Here is a 24,978-nt window from a genome sequence, read left to right as displayed (position 1 = left end):
AATAAAGAATAGAATTTTCGTTGTTCTTAGATTGACGGAAAGAATTGCTAGAAATATTAAGAGAGTGACATTCTTACAGGTACTAAATTGTTAAAAAGGTGTATAGCAAACACGTATAAGGATTTGATGAGAGAAATAAGCGTCGTGGAGGGTAAAGACGCGCGGTTTTACGAACGGGAAACGGAGCAAGAGACAATTATGTAAATGTAACACTTGCCAGAGGGACTCGAGGCTTCTTGGAATTGAAATGCGGTAGTTAAAACGAGTTGTGAATTGTTTGTTGCCCTTTAGCAATACCACAATTTGCAAGCAAACAGCCCATTAAATTGAAGCTGCCATAGCCTCTACCTTTACACGGTGAATAGGTGTTGCGACCCCTCCGCTGAAACAAATCCACCGAAAGCGACGCACGACGCTGTTCGACTAGCTTGTTCCTGCCATGCAACGCGAACGAATATCGGCGTATTAAATGACGATAGCATGCTGCTTCGAATATCTACTTGAATCTAGAAAAGTTACATCGATAGGCTCTCCTTAAGAAACGTCTAGCTCTCAGTTTGCAAAATCTCCGAGCCTAGAAGTTTCTCGAGGACCGATATTGGAAAAAGAAGCAATTTTTGACATTCGGGAATGAAAAGCAATTCGGATAGAACGAGTAGACCAGGATGCGATCGTGTCGCGCTTATCGTATTTTCAGGGTGATTATACGTTGGCGGATATCGGCGAGCCGTGGTAAAAAAAACAGGAGAAGAGGCGGAGAAGGTTGGTCGGGAGAAGAGAGCCGGATCCGCATTTTCGCGGGTTATTTTATGCGGCTGCTATGCATCCGTTACGTATAAATGCAGAGACGCGGCCCGATTTGCAGGTGCACAGCAGGCTCGTTGCAAGCGCGGTTGATTCCGCGTTGATTCAGGCCGTATTCAGTGCATCGAGTCCCGCGATGAAAAGGCGTTCCGCTTTCTGAATATATTCCAATTAAAAAGTCGGAGCTTCGTTACACTCGGCCCTGCCCGCGTACACTCTGCACCCTGCACCTTGCACCCTCCATCGCTCTCGCCTTTCTCTTTCTCGTTTTCCGTCCTCCTCTCTTTTTCCGCTCATCCTTGCTTCTTGCGATTCCATCTTTCCCCCCCATTCTCCTCCGCTAGCCTCGTCACAGTCGACTCCTTTTACTTCTGCTTTTTGCCTTCCACCAACGGAGCCACGATCCCTTTTCGCTACTCTCCTCCATTTTCCTCTCTTCCTCGGTTTCTCCAGCAATTACTCCGCCGTTTTTTTTTTTTCCCCCTCTAAAGAATTTCGCTCCTCCTTTCGGCGTTCGCCTCGCCCCTTTACTCGTCCTTGTTTATTATCGGCATCCGCGCCTACCCTTTGCTTCCATTCTAAACGAGCTTCTGCTTTCTCGACTACGTGTTTTCTTATCTCGCCGATTTTCACAGTCTTGGAAATAACAGCGATCCGGCCTTTTCTTGTAAGAAAGAAATGTCTTCTCTGCTCGTCGTCGGTAGAACGATATCGGGGATACCGTTTTATCACCGATCGGGAGAATCGCGTTAAAAGGCACGTGGTTATACGCGAGAGGGTGCGGGTTTCAAAGGTGTATGTAAAAGCAGGAACGATTTCGAAGACACGCAGAGAGGCCCCCCGTTGAAGTATTTAACGACGCCGTTCTCGGTCGGGGAAGGAGGGAGACGCGCATCGTAAACCGAAGAGGGATAAGAAGCGCGTGTCCAAGTGCCAACACGACTTACGCACGTATGCACGCGCGTCCACGATTCGCTCAACGACAATACGCACGTGGCCGAGTGCACGCGACGCCACTTCTCTCTTATCCCAGGATATCTCGTTCGAGTCTCTGCGTACGCGACTCCTTTGCAGGGGATTCACCGAGGATCCTTTATCGCGGCCGTTTCAATAGAGAATAGACGATTCTCGAATCGAGTCAGTGATCCACGAGTAAATTACGGCCGTTTACACGATTCAAACGCACTCGAACGTACTCGAATCTTCGTCTATACGTGTATATAATGCGATAATTCTATGTTCGTTTGTCGAACCAATTATTTTATAATTTTTCCGATCGTCCAATTATCTGAGAAATCTCATTAGACTCGTTTCAGAAATTCGTTCGTACGCGAAAGAGCTTTCGAAGAAGGTAGGTATTTCTCTTGAAAGAGATGTATCGCGGCGATGGCGACACGCGGGTCCACTTAAGAACGCGTTAAGAGACGAAATTAGAAGCGTTCGTGGGACGTCGTCGGGGACAATACGCGTGGCAGAAAATTATTACGAATAATATCCGATTCATTATAGCGAAGTAATTACGCGTGAGAGATTCCCGGCTTCATCCACGGCACGGCAAGCTCGTGGCGAACGGTGAGAAGCAGAAAGAGGTAAAAAGGGGGACGAGCGTCGCAAGAATTCTTCCTTCACTCGCGTGATTTCACGCTCGGCTAGAGGTGTCTCTGTTTTTTTTTCTTTTTTATTATTCGACGTCCAGACGCGGAAGGTCTGCCGGTTTATTTCGTTCTGAATGAACCCGAAAGAAGCGTGTCTCCCATTCCGGCTTCCCTCTTTCTTCGTCGTTTTCGCGGCGTAACTCGACGAGAGAAAGTTGACGATTCGTGGTTGCGCGACTCGTCGTCGTCGCGCAACAATTTCTTCTTATCAAACGAAACGTCCTTGCGCGCTTCACGAGTCCTTTGAACTTTCCACGCGCCTTTTCCCCCAATTATACTTCCATTCATCTCGTCGCGATACACCGCGACTTCTTAGAATCGCCGTTCGATTTCGAAGAAAATCAAAGAGAATCGTTTGAGAGAAATTCGATCTCCCGTGGAGAGTCTTTCGATAACGTTCGCCAACGCTACCAAAGGAGGAGTGATTAACGACGTCGTTACGCGAAATCGTTCGAAATTCGCTTAATGCAGTCTAATCATCCGTGTAAAGAGATCGTGCACTTTTCGTTCTCCTCTTCTCCATTCCTCCCTCTCTCGTTCTTCTCGCTTTTTCTCCAATTAACGATAGAGTCCGCGATCGGCTGGCGAAAAAATCATCCCGACGATCGCGACCGTTCTCTTCTCGCGATCTTTCTCTTTTCCTTCGTCCTTCTCGTTCTTTTGCACGCGTTCACGCACAGGTATATACTCGTTCTCGCTCTTTCTCGTCGATTCCGTTCAATTAAATCCGCCAGCCAATTCCAGCCACGAGTGCCAGTACCACTCGACTTGTATCGGTTTCAGCCAATTACTTTCTGCCGGGGATTGCGAATCGCTGTTTCTGGCCACGTGCCCATTGTCACGCGCGAATTGGTCTTCCCGATACGGGGCTCGTTACTGTTGCCGTTTGTCCAAATAAAAAAGCCCGATTTTCGCCTCCGTGTGTGCACACGTTCTTTCGCGATATCGTCTCTGACGGAGGAAAAACAACTGCCGTTCCCCGTTCATCTACTCTCGATTCGTCATGTTAAACTCGATGTTTACCACAGCGTGAAAAGGAAAAATGAAACGGACGAGAATAGAGAAAACCTTGTTCGATATCGTTGAAAACGAAAGTAACTGCGTGGCGCGTGAAAGGAACAATTACAAGGCGGTGTTTCTGTTCGATAATAATTTATTTATCTACAAGAATTCATCGGTTGACGAAAAATCGTCGACTAACTGGAGAAAATGATGGATTATCAGCGGTGAACGTTAGCGAACTAGATCTCTAAGTGAAAATTGGCCAGTGATTGCGGGAAACAGGGGAAAACGGTTGTACCGCGGAGCAAACCGTAGTAAATCGTAGTAAACGTCGTTTTCGCCCGTTTCCCGGTTACAGTTACCTAAGATCCTATGACACATCTACGGAATTCGACTCGCTATCGACTCAACTAGACTTCTTCTTCGTTCGTTCCGAGTAAAAGGAACATGTCTCCGAACCTGGATATTACCGGTTTGTTCTTATTTAAACTGGAACAAGCGAAAGTTCGTGGAACGATGGAAACAGATCCTCGAAACACCTCGATTTCCGATATCGTTTCGTTCATCCCTTCCCCTTTCGTCGTCGCGAACGAAAACAAAGCGACTACGACTACCGACCAACTTCGTAATTACATATGTACACTGTTTCGCATGCAGGAATTAGCTCTCAGAAACAAGTCCAAAGCGGAGCACGGAATCTTCGAAGAGTTCTATCCCAGGAGTCGCGAAGAACTCCTGAAACGTGGTAAGCGCGATTACCGCGAACGAGACTTTCCTTGTCCGCGTTTACATCCGCGTTTACATCCGCGTTTCGTGGTTCACGCGCACTTCACTGTATCGCAGGTAGTAGCGCGTGATGTTTTGTACCAGGATATAACCGAACTAGCGGTCGCGAGACTCTTTTCGCGCGCACGTGCGATGTAGCGAAACGCAGGCCGAAGAATTCGACGGAAAAGAACAGCGACTGCGGCGAACCATTGCGATTCACGATCGGAAGTTCGGGCACATCGAGGTCCGATCGGATCCATCGGCGATGGTGGTTCCAGCGGTGGTTCGGAATCGTCCGAAGCGGACGTTTCGAAGAGGAAAGGGCTGCCGACGCCGGCGGCCAGAAGGCAGAAACGATCCTGAAACCGCGGCGTTCGGCCGGGTTAAAGGGGACATCCGTGAACGTAAGTGACGTTTCGGAAGAGGGCTGCGGCCGTGGAGAGAAACGCAGCCGTGGAAGCGGTGGACGGTGCCGGCGGCGGTGGCGGTGGAGGCGGATGACTCTGCGTTTGGGTCTGAGCGTTGTAAGGTGGACAATAAGCGTCTATGCTGCCATGATGGAGTCCTACTCCTCGCACGAGCAGCTCCTTTTCCACCGTAGCTTGATGTCGAAGTTGTTCCAGTCGCAGTTGATTCTGTCGCTTCCATTTCGTTCTGTGGCAAAAGGTTGCGTTTTAACGAATCGTCGAACGAGATAGCCGTAAAAGTAGAAGTAAAAGTAAAACGACCTTCTGTTCTGGTACCAGGTTTTCACTTGCGTCTCGGACAGCGACAACGCGTCGGCCACGTCGCTGCGATCCGCCACGCTCAGATACTTTTGACAGCGAAACTTTCGTTCCAGATAAGCGAGTTGAGCGTGGGTGAATGCCGTTCGCCTTCTTCTGGGTTTTCTGCCGCTTGGAGGACCGCTCGTCGTGCCGCAAGACTTGCCGGAAGTCGCTGGTGCCGGCGATGGCGACAGAGCCGGCGGAGGACTCTCCAGTCGAGTGCAAGGGCTACTTCCCGGGTCGATCGTGTCCTCGGAATCCGAGTGTACGGCAGAATCGTCCTCCGAATCTTCTGAAATAACGTATCTTTAGTTGTACGCGCGTGCACGAGTCAAAATACACGCGCCAGTTGGTACACGAACTAAATTCCACGAAATCCAATCCAATCTTGTCGGATCTGCGTTGTGCTGCGTTCCCATTAGCCGAAAAATAGATTCAAAGCCTATTACCCGAACAATGCCAGCAAATCCTCGGCTGATCGGACGATCGCGATTGCTTTTGGTTAACGGTAAACGATCTCAATTACAAGAACGGTCGGTGTCCGATCGTGATTGGCCAATAAAGGCGACGAGACGCAGCAGGACGCGATAATCGTCGACGACGAACGACGAAAATTCGCACTAACGAGAGCTAACGAATCCTTCCGCAGCTCGGACCATCTGTAGAATCGTCGATAATGGGGCGCTACCCTGTCGAGGCGCTTGGCTAAAATTAATAGGGTCGCTCTGCGGGATACCGTGTAACGAGAATCCTGGCGACAGGCCACGCGACCGCTATCGCGTACAATAAAAATCTTGACTTTTTAATTGCTCAGCCTCGAACCGAGTCAGGGATTCGTTAGCGCGCTACGAACTTCCTTACTTTATTCTTTTCTTCGAGAAATCTCGATTTTCTGGAAGAAAAATCGCGCAAGAAAAAATACGTTAACGTTCCGCGTATACAGACGATATTTAAAGAACGACACTATAGACCGAAGAAGGGGCGATTTGTACGATTAAACTCACCGTGCACCCGTTCGGACAGAACATCCCCCAGAAGATCCCTTATAAGAAACGACTTGTGCTCCTGCATCGTTACACCTCGACGAGAAAACCGAACGAAACGACCGTGGAAAACAACGATTCCGCTTAGAGGAAGAGGATCGCGCGAACCAGCTGAGCCGGAATCGTTTGTCGGCGCGAGAACACCTCAGCTACGGACGAGTCGAGTTTCATGCTAACGTGTGGACGCTCGGCGTCGTTCTGCGTCGTCGAGGATCACGGGGGTTGACCGGATGTGGCTGTCCGAGCCTGGTATCGTCGTCATACTCCATGACAGGCGCACGTTGCTGAATATCAAGGTGGGGGGTGGAGGAAGAGTTACCACGCGAGTTAAGCCTGGGGTTGCGTCGAACAAGCCCCGCGCCACCCCGCTCCAATTAATCCGCCCGTTTATTTTGAACGGACTGTCTAATGCTCGCGCGATTTCGCAGCCATTTTGGAGGTGGTAGCGCCACGCCACCCCCGTACCGTGTCCGCGGCGACTAGCCGATTGGTCGAGCTAACTCGACGTCGAGGGGTGGAAGTCGCGACGACTCGACGTCGATTGGTCGATGAAAAGCGGCTTGCGCAAAGGGGGTTGGCTCCAGCGGCAACCCTTGCGAAACACACGGACGAGGTGCAACGAGAACCGAAGGGCTTCGTGGGTGGCAGGATTTCGGTGCACGCTTCGTGAAAAGCGTACGGCCTGACGAGCATCGAACTCCGAAAAGGAGGGAACGAGGGGCAGAAAGTCATTGGCGAGCGATTACCGCGAAACGAGAGGAACAAATTGGATGTGAAACGTTTCTCCTGGTATAGAGAACGCGTCGCTCGCCGCGATATCGTGATTGTTCTCCCCGGGGGCGGCTTAACGGTCGCGTTTTCTCGCCTTCTCTCTGCGCTCTCTTTTCCCTTTTCCGGCGTTGGCTTTTCCGCGCCGCGGCTCGACATCGCCCGCAAAAAAGAAAATCCCAAACAAATCTGGCAACGCGATTTTTCATTTCTCTACGCGATATTTCTATCTATCTATCTAGGTTTCGTGGTTTCTCTGCTTCTTCGTTGACTTTATCCTTCCCTCTTCCTTCTCCCTTTGTGGCTCCTTTTTTCCTCCGATAACGTATAGAATTCATGCAAGATTCGGAGCAAATTCTAACGAAGTCAATTTGCTGGGTGAAAGATCGGTAAAGAAGGTGGCGCAAGGTGCAACGCGAATGCGCAGACATTTGCATAAATACGGTGCTCGCAATTTGCCGAACCCTCGCCGGCCCGCTTCGTCATCTTCTACAGCTAGTATGTGAGCGTAAATATGCATGATGCATAAAACCACCAATCCTCGACACCGCCTATCCCCTTTCACTCCCTTTTCTTCGTTCTCGGCTTTTGCAGCGCCCCGTTAGTCTATTCACCGCGTCGCTACTTATCTTCCTGTGGTATTCCTGCGACTCTATGGTCCCGCATCTACTGCTTTCTATACCTAAATATTTCGCGTCCTGCAAAATCATCCACGCTGAATTCTCGTCGATCTAGAATAAAAACACGCGGTGCGCCGCACCTATGTACACGGCCAGCCCTTTTACATCCGCAAATAGCACGCCAACCTTCTATTCCTTTCGCATTGCTTAATTAACGAATTCCCCGAATCTCTCCTCCATCGTCTCTCCTCGATCTCTCTTTTCCTATGCACTTTCGCGTCTTTGTAATTTCGTTAAAAATAAATTTTAATAAGTCACAGTGCTTTTCAATCGCAACAACTATCGCGATATCTTGTTTAAAATCATCTTTCTTTCTTTCTTTCTATCTTTCTATCGTCCGAAAGGGTCTCCGTTATAAAGAGTATATAAATAAATATTTAGTCTATCGACCGGTGACGAAACGTTAGAAGGAAGGGGGGTGGTCGTGCAATTTTCGGCAACGCGACATCGCGTGGCGTTGCATAAATGCGACGTGCAGAAAGAAGGAGAGTCGGCGTGTATACAGGCTGGTATTTTAATGGCTCGCCTCGTGGCCTCGAGTTTGCGTGCTGGCACCTGTAAGCGGAACCCTCGCCGATGTGCCCCTAGAGTCGGACACGATGGGGCGCGTTTGTGAATTCATTAAGATTAACGTATGCAGGGAATTAATTCAAGGGGCAGCAAAGCGGCTGGCCGTCTTCTTCGTGCTGCTCGCTGAAAAAGGACCTCGGAATCGCGGAAACGCCGGAATAAATGCATGAAGACGGAATAAATCGAGTGGCGTTGAGCTGCGAAAACAAAGATGCTCGTGATAAGATTGGTGATTAGCGGCTCTTCGCGGGACGACTTTTAACGCGACACCGAGCTTCCTCCGATCGAATCGGAATAACAATCGTCCCTGTTTCCTCCGATATCTCGCTTCACAGGTGTTAATTATCGAATCTGAAACTGTGTCGTCGATTATATGCACGCGTATGTTCGTTCGTGTATGTGTGATTAACGAGGGCACTATATAAATTTTAACCGAGTAATTTCTTGCGCCAAGAGAGTAGCACGGTTGATCGCATCTGTCGCGATTTAGACAACGGAAATAAATCAATGGAAATTAGAGCGGAGGGTTTGATTCGAATTACTTCGAAATCACCGCCCCTTGTCGGCTGATTGTTATCGGTAATTTGCAATATTTGTTCCCCTTTGGGACTCGAAATTTCATCTAGATGCAGCCACCTCTGGCCGCGTTGGACAAATAGGATTCGATTCGGGGTGAATTTGTCTTTCCGATCTTGTGGGGGAACGATCACAGATCAGAGATAGAAACACGTTCAATTACACCTCCCGCTGCGTATCAAGATTACCTAATGAACGACGTGCGTAATAGCTATGCAAATAATACGCTTTGATTCGTTTAATCTCGTAATACGTACCGTAATACGTGTACAACGGTATAAAAATAAATATAGATTTATTGGTAAAACGTGTATCATCGTCTATTTGCATAAAAGTTTCGTATATACATAACGACTCTCCGATAGAAATTGTAAAAAAGGTGAAACGACGTTTCAAGATTTCTTCGATCTTCGATCTCCCCGATCGAATGTATCGTCGCACATACCGTACCAATTTTAATACACGTACCGAATCTTTCTAATTGCGGTATATCTTCTTCTGTCGAAAACGAACGTTTATCCTGTCAAGAAAAAAAAAAACATAATACTATTTGCAATAAACGTAACGAACAAAAGTTAACGAACAAAAACCTTGACACTAGACAAAATGCTCCAGCACTGAAGTATCGTATCGTGCTCTTAACGTTTGGTTATGCGATACAGCACGGGAATCACATAACTAGTCTTTGTTATGGTACGAATTAGGAAAAGGAAAAATCCTACGTTATTATTACTACGATGCTGAATCAAATATTTTTGGCGATGTATGCGTAATTTAAGACTAAATATAAGCTAGCGTGTATGACGACTTACGTTCATTTTGGTATTAAAGCGTAAATCCGACGAGCGTACGATTATAATCGTTAATACCGAGTGGGTTTAATACGCGTATTTAAACTCGTGATATGTAGATTAGCAGCGGTGGCTCGTAAGGATTTGTACTGTGACAATAAAAGCAAAAAAGATTAATAAAACTAAGGGTAATTATTACATAAAATACCATCGAACGGTATTGTATTACAAAGAGGAAAGTAACGGTTTTTAAATAAATGTATATGTACGTATGCATCTATGTACAATATATAAATTTAATAAATAATAAAAGAGCAACTTATACCAGATTGGCAGTGCTGTGCTACGACTTTTATGAACGAGCCGTCATATACGGTAACTACGAGTAAATAACGGGACGCAGAATGCGAGAAAATATGCGAGGGATCTAAATGTAAGAAAGAAGTAAAATTATGAATTAAGAAGATTTCTTAAATATTCCATTCTGCTCGACGGAAGAAAATTACATTACGTTTTACTTATTTTATTCGCATTTATCTGCACAATGACGAGATAATTTATCTATGTATACCTTTTTTGTAATCAATTATTGACTTTTATTTAATTATCTTTATTTATTTAATTATTTAATTATCTGGTCTGGTACACGTACTTGCCGAAGCAAGTACGCTTGTTCTCTCAACGAATTCGTACATAATACGAAACCAATGAAACGACTACTTACGAGAAAAATTTATTCAGACTTAAGCGTCCGCGTTACCTAGTGGCGCACTTACGATTCGATAATTTTTGATACCAACGTGTTGCTTCGATCATGTTTCCGTGATATCAGAATCTATCGTAAGAATAAAGTTTTACCGTTACAATACGATAAAACGTAATTTCTTTCATCTTTTTTTATTTCCCGATAGTATTTAATAAAAAGTTTCTTGTGTCTTCCTACGAGAGCCTACTTATCTACTAAAATTCGCGCGTCAATTACTTTTCACACAATATCGGATGCGCCGGGGAGAACAAAGCGTCGTAATTATTCGAGAAAAGGTTTTGTTGCCGTGGAAGGTGCGCGAGTGTGAATCAAGTTGGCGCGAGCGAGACGAAACGAAGTTTTATCCGACGAAGGTTACCGAGTTCGAATGATTATCAATAATAGATAGTCGCGATCGAGTCGAGACGAATTGGTAAATACGGATAAAAAAAGCATTGAAGGGGATCACGGTGAAGCGATTTAGAACAGTGAGAGCCGAAGAGCGAGTCGCGAGTCCAGGATGAGAGGGGCAGAAGGGGTTGGTGGATCAAAACCACGATGCCGCGAGGGCTTCGAAATCGTTAACAATCGCGGGAAAAGCAAAATCCATTGAGGTGCGACCACGCGTGTGAATATAACTGTCGATCTGAATATTCTGCGCGCGGAGCAGCATCGTCCAGTGCCGTATTCGCGAAAAACGAGAGGGAAGCCAGCTCGTTTTCCATTCAGAAAGAAAAGGGTGTGATCGAAACGAACGACTCTGTTTATAGCGACTAACAATTCTACTCGATGCTTCGATGTTTCGATGTTTCGATGCTTCGATGTTTCCACGTTTCGGATCTGTCTTGCTTCCGGCGTGTTTTACCGTCGATATCTTTCTTTTTTCCTGCTCGAGCATCTTTTTTAAATCGCAAGAACGGTCGATTCTTAAGCTGCTCGACCAATGGTATAAAGACTGATTCTCGTGGTGTTTTCCTCTCGAGAAAAAATGTACGCGAATAAAAGAGAAGATGAAAGACGGTAGAGTGTATTTGCTTGGTCCATTTCTACGAGACCATGGATTAAAGACAGTAAAAGGGCTCGGTGTATACGTTCTCGTTTCTTCTCGAACGTATCAGCATTTATTTATACACCCTCCTTTTCAGCCGCTTCTTATCGTTTCTATACGTCTTTCGCTAACAACGCTCCGCAACGTTTCCGAGACACCGAGGCGCGTTATTTCGGAGACAAAAAGAAGAATCAGAATCTCGGCGATTTACTCGCCTTTCTGTTACATTAAACGTGAACACGAATACTACATATTTTCTTAGCAAGGTATAATCGTTGCTTCAAACGAATACTCCTACATATTGTAGTTTGTTGCTTAATTAGTCTTGCCGAATTTGTATCTTTTGTGAAGTCGTTCAAGATCGGTAATTCGAGAAGTTGATCAAGAAACGTCGTATCGTCGAGTCGCTAAGTAGAAACAATTGGAAAGTTTGTCGAAGTATACGGGGGAAAATTCGGCAGAATTTCGTAGCTGGGTATACAGCCTATTGTGTTTCTTCTTTCGCGCAAAGCAGGAGACACTCTCGAAGAATGATGGTTATGGGAAAAAGAGTGCTTGAACACGGACGTTGGTCAGGCTCCCGCGGTTCCAATTACGATTGAAAGGCGGCCCTGTTTGTTCGCCTCCTATAACTGCGGACTCTTCAGTGCCTCGTACAAGGCACTCTTACCCCATGGCCACTTTCGAGTTTCGACGCGTGTGTTTCCATGGCGAACGCCGCGATTCCACCGAGCACAAAAATCCTCTTTTTTTCCAGCCTACGGCAACGATTATTATTTCAGCGAGAACTTTTTCCTCGCGCTCGCTGTTCCTTCGCATTTACGTAGATTCAAGGACGTGTAAAGAACAAGACGAGTTAACCTTCGTAACGCTTTTTAACGAGCTTACTTCGTTTCTAGTTGCCAAGTTAATCCCGTGCACGAGTTATTTCAAGGATAGTTGCTTTTACGCGATTTATCCAAAGCCCCTGCTATTTTGTCAAAGACGAAAATGATCGTCCGATAGAATCGCGACCCTGTTTTCGAGTTAAGTGCCGTGTAATCAAAGGATGATTGCCGGCACAAAGACAGCTGATTGGCTCGTTTACGTTACGGTAATGCTCGGGACTCGGCGAGACGACGCAGAACGTCCCTCGATGCCGGGAGAACATCCCCCGTTTCTCTCGTTGTAACGAGATTCCAGCGAAACCGTCCGCGTTCTCGTTAAGGAATTAAACGAGAATGCTCTCGCGAGACCGGCAACGAATACGAATAATTCGTCGTCACGTGGTATTAAACGAAGAAAATTCTTCTCTTTAAATTAATAATCCGTGAATTTTCGTGCGGGTGCTCGAATCGTTCGTTAATTTCGCGTATCAAAAGATAGGGAAAATAGCTCGAATCGTTCGATAATCCTTCGCGCTCGGATCGCATTCAAACGTATTAGGGAGAACACTCTTCTCCGATAATTCCCATCGTTCGTTCGATTCGTAGCACCTAGTTTCGGCGGTGATCTCGAAACGAGCGAAATCGAAAAGGTGAAAAGAACGGGAGGAGAAAAACGACTGTCCTAGGTCGGATCTCGGATCTTTAGGAAACGGTTTCAAAGGAGAAACGGCGCTTGGCAATGGGCACTAAAGTCGCGTCGGGAGGGCGTCGCGAAGATACCACGAAGACGGTGTGGATTCGCGCGGCAAGCATCGATGCCGTGAGAGGGTTGCTTGTTTACAAGCGACAGTTGATTTGACAAAGCCGCGGGTCCATTTATACGAGCGAATATTACAGGGCAAAGTCGAGGGGTGGCTTGTTATCCGCTCATTGAAGTTAACCACGGGGCTAAGTGCGCCGGGGAGTGCCGGTCGGTAGAAGCAAGGAGAACCAGTGACTAAAGGTTAGGTATGTAGCAACGGAGGGGGTGGCTTTGCAGTTTGCGGAGAGAGTCAGCGAAACGCCGTGAGAAGCCGAGAGAGGAAGCTCCAACGGAGACGAATGGATGCTAACACGGCGAACAGAGACGAAGCGCCCAGGCAGCAGAAGATAGGTAAAATACCAGATGTTGAAAAGAGAGAGGCGAAGGAAGTTGAAGCGAAATAGATTAAGGGAGAAAGGGATAGCGATGGATGCGACATTCTCGCGAGTAACATGGACTTTGCGAATAGTATTTGCAATACGTTGGTGGCGTTTGGAGTATCTTTCGACGTAGAATCGCGTTCGATTTCAGAGAAATTTGAAGCGTTCGCGACGATCGTATTTCTTGGAGATTTAGACGATCCAGGTGGTATATTTTTATAACGTAAGAGCAACTTTTTATCCTAATTCTCGTCGGATGAGGTTACGCGAGAAAGAGCGTTACGCCGAAGGTGGTGACACTATCGGTGGTGACAACGAGGTTGCGAACGCTAATGGAATTAGTCCCATCGCTAGAAGAGGGTGATGGAACGAAAGATGGATAACAGTAGGGTAGCCTGGAAGAAGATAGAGAGAAGGGTGAAGAGAAGAGGGGAGAGAGAGTCGGTAGAATACCAACGGGCCAATGAGAGGCCAGATCGTTGCCGAGGTAACCGCGGGGCTTTCCGACGGATTATTCGACCGAGATTGAAAAGTTAGCACCGTGTAGCAGGCGGGGGCTCGTCGACCGAGCCACTCCTGTTTCTCCGGAACGAGCGATCTACTCACGGCAGGGCTAACACAACGGATTAAGGCTTATTTTCACATCCGCAACAGCTCGACCCCTTTTGCTCGATGCTATTATGTTGCAACAGAATACCATGCAAACGCCCTCTTCCGTGTTTCGGTTCGTATACACGCATACGCGAATAAACACCGATTTTCTACGTTTCGATGCGTAGTCGATGCGATCTTTCACTTTTTACAATTTACCACTCGCGCGATTCTGTTTACCTTTGCGGGATACGAGTCAAGAGATAGGTTGAATAAGATCGAGATATTCCGATCCCCTTCGGTCGGTGGTTTGCTTAGTCCACCGTGCCGTTACCGAACGAGCCGCTGACCATTCGTTGCAATTTTTCTAATCCGCCGGCCAAAGAGTACTTCGACCGATTACATTTTTCTTGGAAAAACTTGACGTTTTTCTACGAAAACCTTATAGGCAAGATGACGCGACGCGGTTAGATCGCCTCGGGATCGTTGACGAAGAGTTCGTCGGTGACGGGTCAAGCGTGAGTACGTCTCGGAAAAGTGTTTACTTCTGCATGTACACGATGCACACGGCGCGCGTCTAGCAAGCTGCTTACTCGGTAACCACTCGGAGGTTACCTGACACGTGCATAATTAATGCCCGTGATGACGAGGACGCGACACTCGCGCGAGCGCGCTCGCCCGCGGATTATCTGTGTCGGGAAAATGAAATGGGAGAATGAAATATCCGAAAGTCAGGATCGCGGAAAGGGTGGGACGAGGAGGAGGGCGACGAAAGACGAGAGAAACAAACGTGTCGGAAGGAAGATGAAGCGATTCTTGCCGAATGGATGCCGAGGAGAACGAAAGGAAAGACCGGAAAGGACCAGGGAAAGGGGAGCGACAAGCAGGAAAGTTGTCCAAGTAACCGACGTGGAAACGCGGGGTAATGACTACTTTTTCATATTTTAATTACGCAGTAATTAATTGAAATGTTTCCCCGTTCGCGAGTGCACTCGAGCAAAATGAGAGGCGAGTAACTCTCCGCGTAGTCGGCTTCGGCTCGTTTTTTTCCTTTCTTCTGTGCAATTCCACGGGCTCCTCTGTCTCTACCGCGTTCGACCCGAGAATTTCCCATTTCCTTCGTTCTTTCACCCTTTCTCGCGAAATTAGGTAGAAATCTTTTCACGGGGCTCGCTTCTCTATTAAAAATTTCAGCGTACAGCTAATTGTACCGTTAATAGCTTTATCGTGAAAGCCTGACCTCCGTATCCTCGACACCTCGCTCGCCGGTAACCATCACCCTTCTACTATCTGCGACCGTGTGCATCGCGCTTCAAGCACTAATTAAATTAGTTTCGTAAATCGAAACTCGTCGGCCAGACTTTCGATGCTATCGATTCGTGGCGATCATTAAAATAATTACGGATGTTCGCCGGTAATTGCACGGATACTCGGTTGCTTTCGCGTTACGTGCGTTGTCTATAAATTGCCGCGATACAGCCGGTCGATTATAATGGCTCTTGAAAATAGCTACCGAAAGCTAAGACTTAGTAGATAAACAGAGTTAATTGGAAAACGTTTGATTCGCGTTCGATCGTTATCAATAAAGGCGTAAAAATCGACATCGACGTGGAAAATTTCGTTGAGATCGCAAGATGGCCTGTCGCCGCTCGTAAGTAGTCGTGTGCCGAATCTTAGGAACACTCGTGAAGCGCCGATCGCTTTCTTCGTACACGTGTCTGAATTGTACGTTGCGTATCTACCAAAGAAAGAACGAGCCCGATCGACGGAGAAAATTCGAAGAACTAAACGGCCGATGAACGCGTCGTATGATCGTTTCACATCGAAAAACGTTCGCGTGGTTTTCCAACGACTTAATCTTCGGTGGTCTTGTTGCGGTTGTTTTCTAGAGGTTTACTCTTATCCGGTATTCGAGAGAACGTTTCGGGCTAGCTGTCTCGATATCTCGAGAGGCACGAAGGACGCTTCGTTACTCGTTACCTGACGCTGACGTTCGTTGCGGTAGCAAGGGAACAATAGCGGAGACGAGAAGTAAGAAGGAGACGGAGAGAGATAGCCAAAACGAGGACCGGTAGGCACGCTTTTGTTAGGGAGGATGCTTGCTTGCTACGTGCAATTGTCATCTACTTGTTCCAACCATTGTTTCCGGTAACTCTTTCGCGGTAACGAGGAGGAACCTCAATTAGAACGGTTTGAGGACTTAAACGCCCAGAGGCTGCCGGGTTTTAAGAGGCAGCGAACATTGTTTCTTTTGAGCGATAACTCGGTGATACTTTTAGCTATATCGGTGCTCGTGGAACATCGTCCACCAACTTTTTTTTTTTTTTTTTTTTAGCAGAGATAATTACTAGGCACGCTCGAGGGTATGATACCGTTACATCCTTTGCGCCGAGTCATCGTTAACGTTGCCACGAGTTTTCTTTAAAAATTGAATCAACAGTATTTTTACAACTTGCAACGTGTTTAGAACTCACCGACGTTGCAAGTAGAAATAAAGTGGTTGACATTGTTTAGTGAATTCGTTGAGAAAAAGGTTGTTTTAAAAATTCGCGCATCTTAGACAAAAGTTGATTCTACGGAAATGAAATACCGTGGTTGTCCGTCACGGTGATTACATCCTTGAGGCGATCCAACGAATCTCGAACGGTCTCGAATCAATTACGCGGTATATATCTCGGAGAAGAAGTCTGAAATAAAACTACCGGATCGGTTAAAGATCAGCCTGTTCGATCGATCACGAGTGGTTGAGTAATAGAAACGCGTGTCTCCGCTCTGCGGCTGGTATCCTGGTGTGCGACTCGGCGTGTACGCTTTGACGTTTACTCGTCTGCTTGCAATCTACGCGAAAGCTACCATCCGATAGAACTTTCATTTAAACCCTTTCAAAATTTACCAAGCACTTTTTTCTGTACAACGACCACCGAACCGATCGTTCCGCTCATCCTCTAAAAAATACAGAATTCTAGGCACTCGTTCGAAACATTAATGGTACGAAAAACAGGAAATTTTGCGAGCCGCCGATTCGCGAAGCGAATCAATATTTGTTTCATTCAAGGGTGGCCACAGAGTAGCGTGCTATATACATTGTGTACATATAGACGTGTTGTCTGTTATCGGAAATCCATCCGAATATCTGGAATTTTTTTCGGCAGCACGCGCCACTCGTTTTATGATCGCCTGTGATACACAGGCGAAATTAAGATGTATAGAAGGCGGGATACGTTCGATGAAAAAGTAACAAAGTCGAACGAAGAAGAAACGTGATATCTTGCGTCTCGTTTCCATTCTTCTCTTCCGAAACGTTAAATTAATACGTTTTCTGCGTTTAACATCGCGAATAGATATTTAAACCCATCGACGATTTCAAATGTTCCTGCTTATTTCGAGCGAATCTTCTGCGACGTTTTCTTAAATTCCTACGCGATTAATCTTGTAGAAACTGCGCAAAAACACGAGAACAACGTCCACGATGGTGAATTGTTACTAACGTCCTGGTATTCTAGCTGGGGCGGAATACGCGTTCATCCCTAGATTCGAGGTCCCGGAGGTTCGTGGCAATCCCTTTCCGCGGTTATGCGGTCCTGGTGCTGCGAATGCTTCTGGCGCCACGCAGTTGACGAGTGACAGGACATTGACGAGTCTCGAGGGATGTCGCGCTTCCTTGAACGCGAAAGAATCCTTCCGTTTGATCGACCGAGAGAAAATTTCGTCTTATATAAAGTCCTGATCGACGGAATGCTTACGGAGTTTGGAAACTCGAGCGACCTCGTCAATCGATTCAGCCCCGAAATAACTGTTCGCATGATATCCTAGTGCGATTGGATGTTTGTAAGATATAAACACGTGTCGTCACGTTGACGAACGCGACGTACCTATGGCGTACGTATTTTCTTATTCGTGGTGAATGGTAATGGACGGCGATGAGTCTCGGGACTATGTCGTCTTTAAAAATGACAACCAATGATAATTATTTACTATCGCGCGAAGACTTCTAAACGAATATTTCGAAAGGACTGAAATACGTTTAAGGATATTTTGCGAGTGGATTGAAAGATAGGGCTAATGGATTTGATTAGTTCGATGGGAAGATCGTTGCGACGTTATGCGAGCCTAATGCATCTGTAATACCAGCGAAAAAAAAAATGTTTCTGTATATGTATGATGATCGCGTGGTACACACTTGATGTTCAACGCATACTCGGGATATCCATACGGGTATAGGGTTGCAGATGTCCAAGTAGGATAATGCACGTGATATAGATATCGAGGATACAGGTGATCCTATCGTGTCTCGCGTGCTTCCTTCTATCCTGATACTCGAGCTTATTTCGTCTTTTGAAGTTCTTCTAATAATAGCCTGGGATCCTTCTTCTTCGCGCGATTGTCGTTCGTTCGATGTGGGAAATATTATATTAAAGCAATTTTTCAAGGATAATCGATATACGAATACCTAGTACCAGTAGACCTAAAGCTTATAAACATCCTATCCAGTATAAGTAGATAGGATTAATACTTGATAGAATATAATATTTATGTTGATTAAACTAGATCAACTACTTCGAGAACTTGCAAAAAATAAGTCTAGGATCATTTCGTATCATCGATAAAACATAGAATAAAAATTGATCGGTTACTTTCTAAAATTTCAAAGTCACAAAGACCTTCTTCCCCTCTCGGTTTACGATTATTTCAATACTTAAAAAAACATATTTTATACTGGAATATCGCTTCCAACATTTATGCAGCATTTCCTTGCATTTTACCTCCATCCGACTCTACTTTCCTCGACCCAAGTTTCCTCTTTACTTCCGGGTTGTACGTAGTTTTACAGAAATCAGTTCCGATCGATAACTGAACCGTCGAATTTTTAATTTAACCCAGTTTAAATCAAAGTAGTCGTTGTAACGGTGAATTCTACTTTTATGCAAAAGTAAATCATACAGTACAAATATATTTATCCTTTGAATAAAATAGCAAGAACCTTTCGTTGGATCGTACATCCAATAACGCGACGAACAACCAACGCTTAGGTTCGCAATTAGCTATCGCGAATATCTCGATAATGAGTAGAACGTGTACATCGCATTCTCCCGATATGAAGATAAAGACGTCAAGTACGCAATTTGGCAAATTTCTCCAGAAAACGGCAAAAGTCTTGGTAACTGCTGGGCAAAGTAAGCAGGATTTCATCGTTCGTAGCAAGTCCTGCGTACATTCCGCAATCGTGTTGCGACCTATCTCACTCTATACACCCTTGATCCGGAAATATGCTTCGCGTTTGAGGCAATTATCCTTGTTAATGTAGGCGCGTGATATCCTTAATTCAACTATATACTGTATTATTTTCTTGACGAAACACTGTTCACTTCCACGTCGATATACTATCCGTGGTGCGATTCCCAAGCAAACAGGTTGACGTATCGTCTACAGTCTGCGTGATCGTTGATCCTACTACTCGCAGAGCAAATAATAATATCGAAGGACGTCGCTAAAGTTTATTAGCATAAAGATTATTGTAAGGAAACACAAGTAAGTAGCTGTGTTTCTCAAATTTTCTATCGAAATTTACTTATATCGATAATTCTTCGCATCGTAATTTAAACAAGAAAAGTAATAAAAGTAGTTATACGTATTAAAAAAATCCATACATGGCATCGTGCAAATGGTGTGATGTTGTGGAAATAAGACACTCCGCGTACTAGGATAACAGGATGCATTAGAAGTATCCCGTTTTCTACCCTTACGGAAGGTAAAGTAGGGTCGACAGCTGTAAGTTAGATAAAAGTATATGTCGGCTCGGGGGCACGTATATTATCAAACACGCTGGAGTCGGGCTCGTCATCCGGGTCAAATTCGTTGCTCATGGGATCGATCACAGGTGAAGGTCTTGGCACCCTCGAATACCAGGGTGGAACTGGACGCATTATACTTGCTTCTACCTTTTCTCGGACGATCCTTTCTTCCTCGTTTCCATCGATTTTTATCGCGGATTCACCTGCATACTCCATCATGTCGATCGCATTCTCTTCGTACTCTTGAAGCTGTAATTTTTCAGCAATTAAAATCATAGACGCGTTAAAAATAGAAGCCGCGTTCTTACATCTCGTTCTACGATCAGTCTGAAATCTCTGGGATGTACACCTAATTTACGATCATCGTTAACGGCATAATTTGCTGTCGACAAAATGTGCTTGCTTCCAGTGACGATATTGTATCTACGATTCAGCAGTCTTTCTCTGCAAATATCACTACTCGCTTCCACGAATATTACTCTAAAATATATAACACGCTGAACAAAATTTTCACAAATTTCTTCGGCTTTGAACATTTCTTTCGCTTTTTTACCTATTTGGAGGCGTAGGATTCAAATCTAACAGTTTAAAATCTTCTACAGTTTTTGGATATCCAGTTAAAACCCAACCCCTTTTCAAACACTCGTATCCGGATAGGTGTTTCTGAAAATAATAACATTATAACACGATTATTGATTCGATACATTTAGTGATTAATTTTATCATACTTCGACGATTTGAATCCTAATTTCAGGCTTGGGTCTTTCTCCCCATTTGTACTCGAATAATCGAAGCATTTCTCCCAAAGAATTTTGTTGTAAGCGTGCCTGTTCTGCGATATAATCGTAATCGACTAAAATAGATGATAAACGTTTACAACTTGTAACGAGTTATCGAGCAACGAGAAGCTAAAATAGGCTGTAAAATAAAGATAGTACTATGAACAAGATTGAATCGTTCGGCCAAATATTTTGCCAATGTAGTGCAACCAGATCCCCTAAATCCAATAAGCGCGATGCGAAAAAGCGACTGTGCTCCGCAATGTTTCCTTGTGTTTGCCAGTTTTGCACAATCTTTCCCAAGTTCGTCGATGGACCTGATACCTACCTCGACTGCCTTGAAATCAATTTTTTTTTTTTTTTTTTTCAAGTCAACAATTGTACTTTCGCTATTCGTCGACATAAAAGCATAAGTATTATAAATTTAATTACAGACACAAATTCTTTTTAAAAGTTTAACTAACTATTAAACAATGCCTGTACGTTTCCAATAAGCCCCGACAATTTTTCAAATAACGACGATTTTTTATATTTTTCTCTGTGTCTGTAGGATTACATGTTTCACGGCATGCGAATGCATCTGTGCAAATATTTCGCCAGTTTTCTAAAACAGGAAAATTATGTAAATTTATCGAATTTAGAGATATACCGTTCTTCGTAGTTGTACCATTGTCGTCTGAAACGATAAGTTGTATCACATGCGTTGGTATTATTCCGGTACGCTGGAATATTTGTGCTTCTTTTTTCGTTCTTGGTAAGTCTACGAGACAAACCAAAGGACAATTTTTTAGGTATTCCATCATTTTAAATCTACACGTGTGTAATGTATTACCAACTAGTAGCCATCCACTTTCATGAAAAGTTCCGCGTTGTAAAATTTGTTTCATTGCATACGCAAGATCTTCCGATTCCTCGCACCGACAATCGTCCTAATAGGGAAAATTCATTTCTTGAAAAGATAAAACGAAACTGTGAATGCTTCCGCTTACATCATGCTGAGGGCAAGCTTTACGAAGATCTTTCAAGGTTAAAGGATGTACACCCAATTCTTCGTGAAGAACATTAGCTAAGGCCATTCTATCTGTCCATATGAAATATTTTTTCTTTTTTCTTTTCAATTCGAGCAAATAAGTTTTAAAATAGCGACCCGAAGAAGTCTATCTAAGAGAATTCTATCTACCAAAGTTTGCAGGTGCGATAAGGATAATGTTAGGAACATCGAGTCTTTTAGCAGCAAGTTGAAGATATTGCTTCATAAATACAAGATGATCTTCAGGTTTCTGGATCATTAATTGAGTTGCTATTTCCTATATACGTTTCGTTTTTGTAAGATTTTGATAAAATTGTATTATCGGATATATCTGTGATATGGAGGTTATTTACGTAAAACAGTTCGTATAAGCGATGTTTCTCCATATAAGCCATAAATTTTGCGTTAATGGTACGCGCTTTCTTCTCTATTTCCGCCATCTTTTATGTTAAAATATTCGAGTTTAAAAAAACGTACTTCTATCTCGCTGTATTTTATCATAAAAGGTCGATACATTTTTCGTGGTATCTAATAGATCTACTTCAATTGTTTCCCCTCTCCCATTTATAACAATATATTATAAACATATCGTGTATTAGTTTCTTGTTTTCACCTACTTTACATTTAGAATGTAATACGACACTTACATTGTTTAAATTAATTTACTTTTTTTCCAATAGTTTATATAAAACATCAATTTCATTATTCTTATTGAATATTATATATACATTTATAAAACACTGCAATATGCTAAGACTAAATATGCAGAGAATTGGATGGCGCCACGTGTTTTTATACTTTTTGTGTGCTACTTACTAGATCTCAGGAAAGTGTAGAATATTGAGGTTAGATAGTTAGGTGCACGTTTCAGTATGTCAACCGACAAAAACATATCAGATGTCGCGAAAAAGATATCCGATATGGAGGTGGAAGAAACGGGGAAGAAGCTAACGCATAAAGAAAAGAAAAAATTGAAAAAGCAACAGGAATATGAAAAAACGATGGAAATGTTAACAAAGACCGGTGGTCAGGGTCACAGCGAACTTGAAACTAATTTCACTGTTTCTCAGACTCAAAGTCAACAGCGTGGTAATCAACAATTAGAAAATGCTGTTGATATTAAGGTTGAAAATTTTAGTATCGCTGCTAAAGGAAAAGAACTATTTACCAATGCCAGCTTGTTAATTGCACAAGGCAGACGTTATGGTTTGGTAGGACCAAATGGGTACGTATTTTTTCACTTCCTAATTCATAAAATATCATTTCGCTATCTTATCAAATCTTTATTGTATATTTCAGTCATGGAAAAACTACCTTACTTCGTCATATAGCAAAACGAGCTTTTGCTATTCCACCCAACATCGATGTTTTATACTGTGAGCAAGAAGTTATTGCTGATGATACGCCAGCTGTGGAAGTAGTACTTAATGCAGATATAAAGTGTAAAGAATTAATGACAGAGTGTAAAAAATTAGAAGAACTGGTAGAACAAGGAGATACCTCTGTCCAAAACAGATTACAGGAGGTAATTTATTGAATGTAAATATATATATATAAATATTCTATTATTGTACTATAATAATTTATTCTTTATAGGTTTATGAAGAATTAAAAATTATTGGGGCAGATTCTGCAGAACCACGAGCTAGAAGAATTCTTGCTGGTCTAGGATTTAGCCGTGCCATGCAAGATCGTGCGACAAAAAATTTTTCTGGTGGCTGGCGTATGCGTGTTTCTCTTGCTAGAGCTCTTTTCTTAGAACCAACGTTACTGTTGCTCGATGAACCAACTAATCATTTAGATTTAAACGCTGTTATTTGGTTGGACAATTATCTTCAAGCTTGGAAAAAAACATTACTTATTGTTTCCCATGACCAGAGTTTCTTAGATAACGTGTGTACAGATATAATTCATTTAGATCAACAAAAATTGTTCTATTATAAGGGAAATTATAGTATGTTCAAGAAAATGTATGAGCAAAAGAAGAAAGAAATGATTAAAGCATATGAGAAACAAGAAAAACGACTTAAGGATCTGAAAGCTTCTGGTCAAAGTAAAAAACAAGCTGAAAAGAAACAGAAAGAAGCCTTAACTAGAAAGCAGGAGAAGAACAGGACGAAAATGCAAAAGCAAGAAGATGATAATGCACCTACGGAATTGTTACAGAAACCCAGAGATTATATAGTGAAATTTAGTTTTCCTGATCCACCCCCGTTGCAACCACCAATTCTTGGTCTTCATAGTATGTTATTATTATATTATATACATTACATTGCTTTATATTACAATAAATGATTTGAAAATTCATATTTCATTTCAGATGTAAACTTTCATTATGAAGGACAAAAATCATTATTCATCGACGTTGATTTCGGTATCGATTTAAGTTCTAGAATAGCTATAGTTGGACCTAATGGTGTCGGTAAATCTACATTTTTGAAGTTACTAACATCTGATTTACAACCTGTGAAAGGGGAATTAATAAGAAATCACAGATTAGTAAGTAACAATAAAAGTTAATTTTATTATTTTAAATGATAAATTCGTATACTTAAATTATGCTTTATCATTTGCAGAGGATAGGAAAATTTGACCAGCACTCTGGCGAACATCTAACGGCTGAAGAAACGCCGTCGGAATATCTAATGCGTTTATTTGACCTTCCATATGAGAAAGCTAGGAAACAATTAGGAACATTTGGACTTAGCTCTCACGCACATACAATTAAAATGAAAGATTTATCAGGAGGTCAAAAGGCGCGAGTAGCATTAGCTGAATTATGTTTGAATGCACCTGATGTTGTAATTTTAGATGAACCAACAAATAATTTGGACATAGAATCAATCGATGCGCTAGCTGATGCTATCAATGATTACAAGGGAGGAGTTATCATCGTCTCTCACGATGAGCGTTTAATTAGGGATACAGAATGTTGTTTATATGTAATTGAAAATCAACAGATTAATGAAATTGATGGAGATTTCGATGATTATAGGAAAGAACTGTTGGAAAGTTTGGGAGAAGTCATTAACAACCCAAGTATAGCCGCGAACGCAGCTGTTTTACAATGAATATCTTTGCTTTGTAGGATATTAATAATTTCCAATGGCCCATAAAATCGATCCCTTTAAATAAATATTCCATCAATATATTAATTGTTTTCTCCATATTAGCTTCTTTCCTATAATAATATTACCAATTCTTTATTATTACGTTTGAAATATGACTATCAGTGTTTTAAATACGAGATAATTTGTGCTTCGAGATGCATCAAATTTAATAGGACTAAATTTATATAAATAGGACTAAAATTGTATTTTAATAGTCAAAACTTTTAACACGAATTACAATTATTACATGAAATGCTGGAATATATTGTTTCCAATGAAATGATTTTATTACCTGTAAAATTAAGATATTCTAATTCTTTAAAGTTTTCACATGTTTGATAGTTACAATTTATTTCAATAATTAGACATATTAATCAGGTCTTCAAAAAAAGCATTTATATACATTTGTAT

At 43.3% G+C, this 24,978-nt stretch overlaps 3 protein-coding genes across 4 annotated transcripts; 1 reads left to right on the top strand and 2 right to left on the bottom strand.

Annotated features, from left to right (window-relative positions):
- Positions 1–4,375: 4,375 nt before the first annotated feature.
- LOC139985829 (uncharacterized) lies at positions 4,376–6,364 on the bottom strand. Of its 2 annotated transcripts, none has more exons than XM_072000624.1 (3): positions 6,001–6,364; positions 4,958–5,285; positions 4,376–4,883 (listed from the first exon to the last, which is right to left on the bottom strand). In XM_072000624.1, exons 1-3 carry the CDS (start codon positions 6,065–6,067, stop codon positions 4,613–4,615), a joined length of 666 nt encoding a protein of 221 aa, XP_071856725.1. In that variant the 5' UTR covers positions 6,068–6,364; the 3' UTR covers positions 4,376–4,612. The 2 variants fall into 2 exon arrangements, with proteins under 2 accessions (XP_071856725.1, XP_071856724.1); XM_072000623.1 differs by having other exon boundaries at positions 4,958–5,288; positions 6,001–6,361.
- Positions 6,365–19,467: 13,103 nt separating this feature from the next.
- On the bottom strand, positions 19,468–22,086 carry LOC139985423 (adenylate kinase 8). The gene is made up of 11 exons (XM_071999838.1): positions 21,811–22,086; positions 21,608–21,734; positions 21,417–21,577; positions 21,260–21,356; positions 21,095–21,187; positions 20,892–21,031; positions 20,587–20,764; positions 20,377–20,501; positions 20,202–20,311; positions 19,957–20,128; positions 19,468–19,897 (listed from the first exon to the last, which is right to left on the bottom strand). Exons 1-11 carry the CDS (start codon positions 21,895–21,897, stop codon positions 19,631–19,633), a joined length of 1,557 nt encoding a protein of 518 aa, XP_071855939.1. The 5' UTR covers positions 21,898–22,086; the 3' UTR covers positions 19,468–19,630.
- A 166-nt stretch (positions 22,087–22,252) lies between these two features.
- On the top strand, positions 22,253–24,608 carry LOC139985820 (ATP-binding cassette sub-family F member 1). Its single transcript, XM_072000609.1, has 5 exons — positions 22,253–22,682; positions 22,757–22,982; positions 23,054–23,699; positions 23,778–23,956; positions 24,034–24,608. Exons 1-5 carry the CDS (start codon positions 22,330–22,332, stop codon positions 24,526–24,528), a joined length of 1,899 nt encoding a protein of 632 aa, XP_071856710.1. The 5' UTR covers positions 22,253–22,329; the 3' UTR covers positions 24,529–24,608.
- The last annotated feature ends 370 nt before the right edge of the window (positions 24,609–24,978 follow it).

This window comes from Bombus fervidus, chromosome 3 (assembly GCF_041682495.2).
Source record: "Bombus fervidus isolate BK054 chromosome 3, iyBomFerv1, whole genome shotgun sequence".
Taxonomy (NCBI): domain Eukaryota; kingdom Metazoa; phylum Arthropoda; class Insecta; order Hymenoptera; family Apidae; genus Bombus; species Bombus fervidus.
The sequence above is the reverse complement of the archived record's forward strand: the minus strand, read 5'-3'. Positions and strand labels throughout refer to the sequence as shown.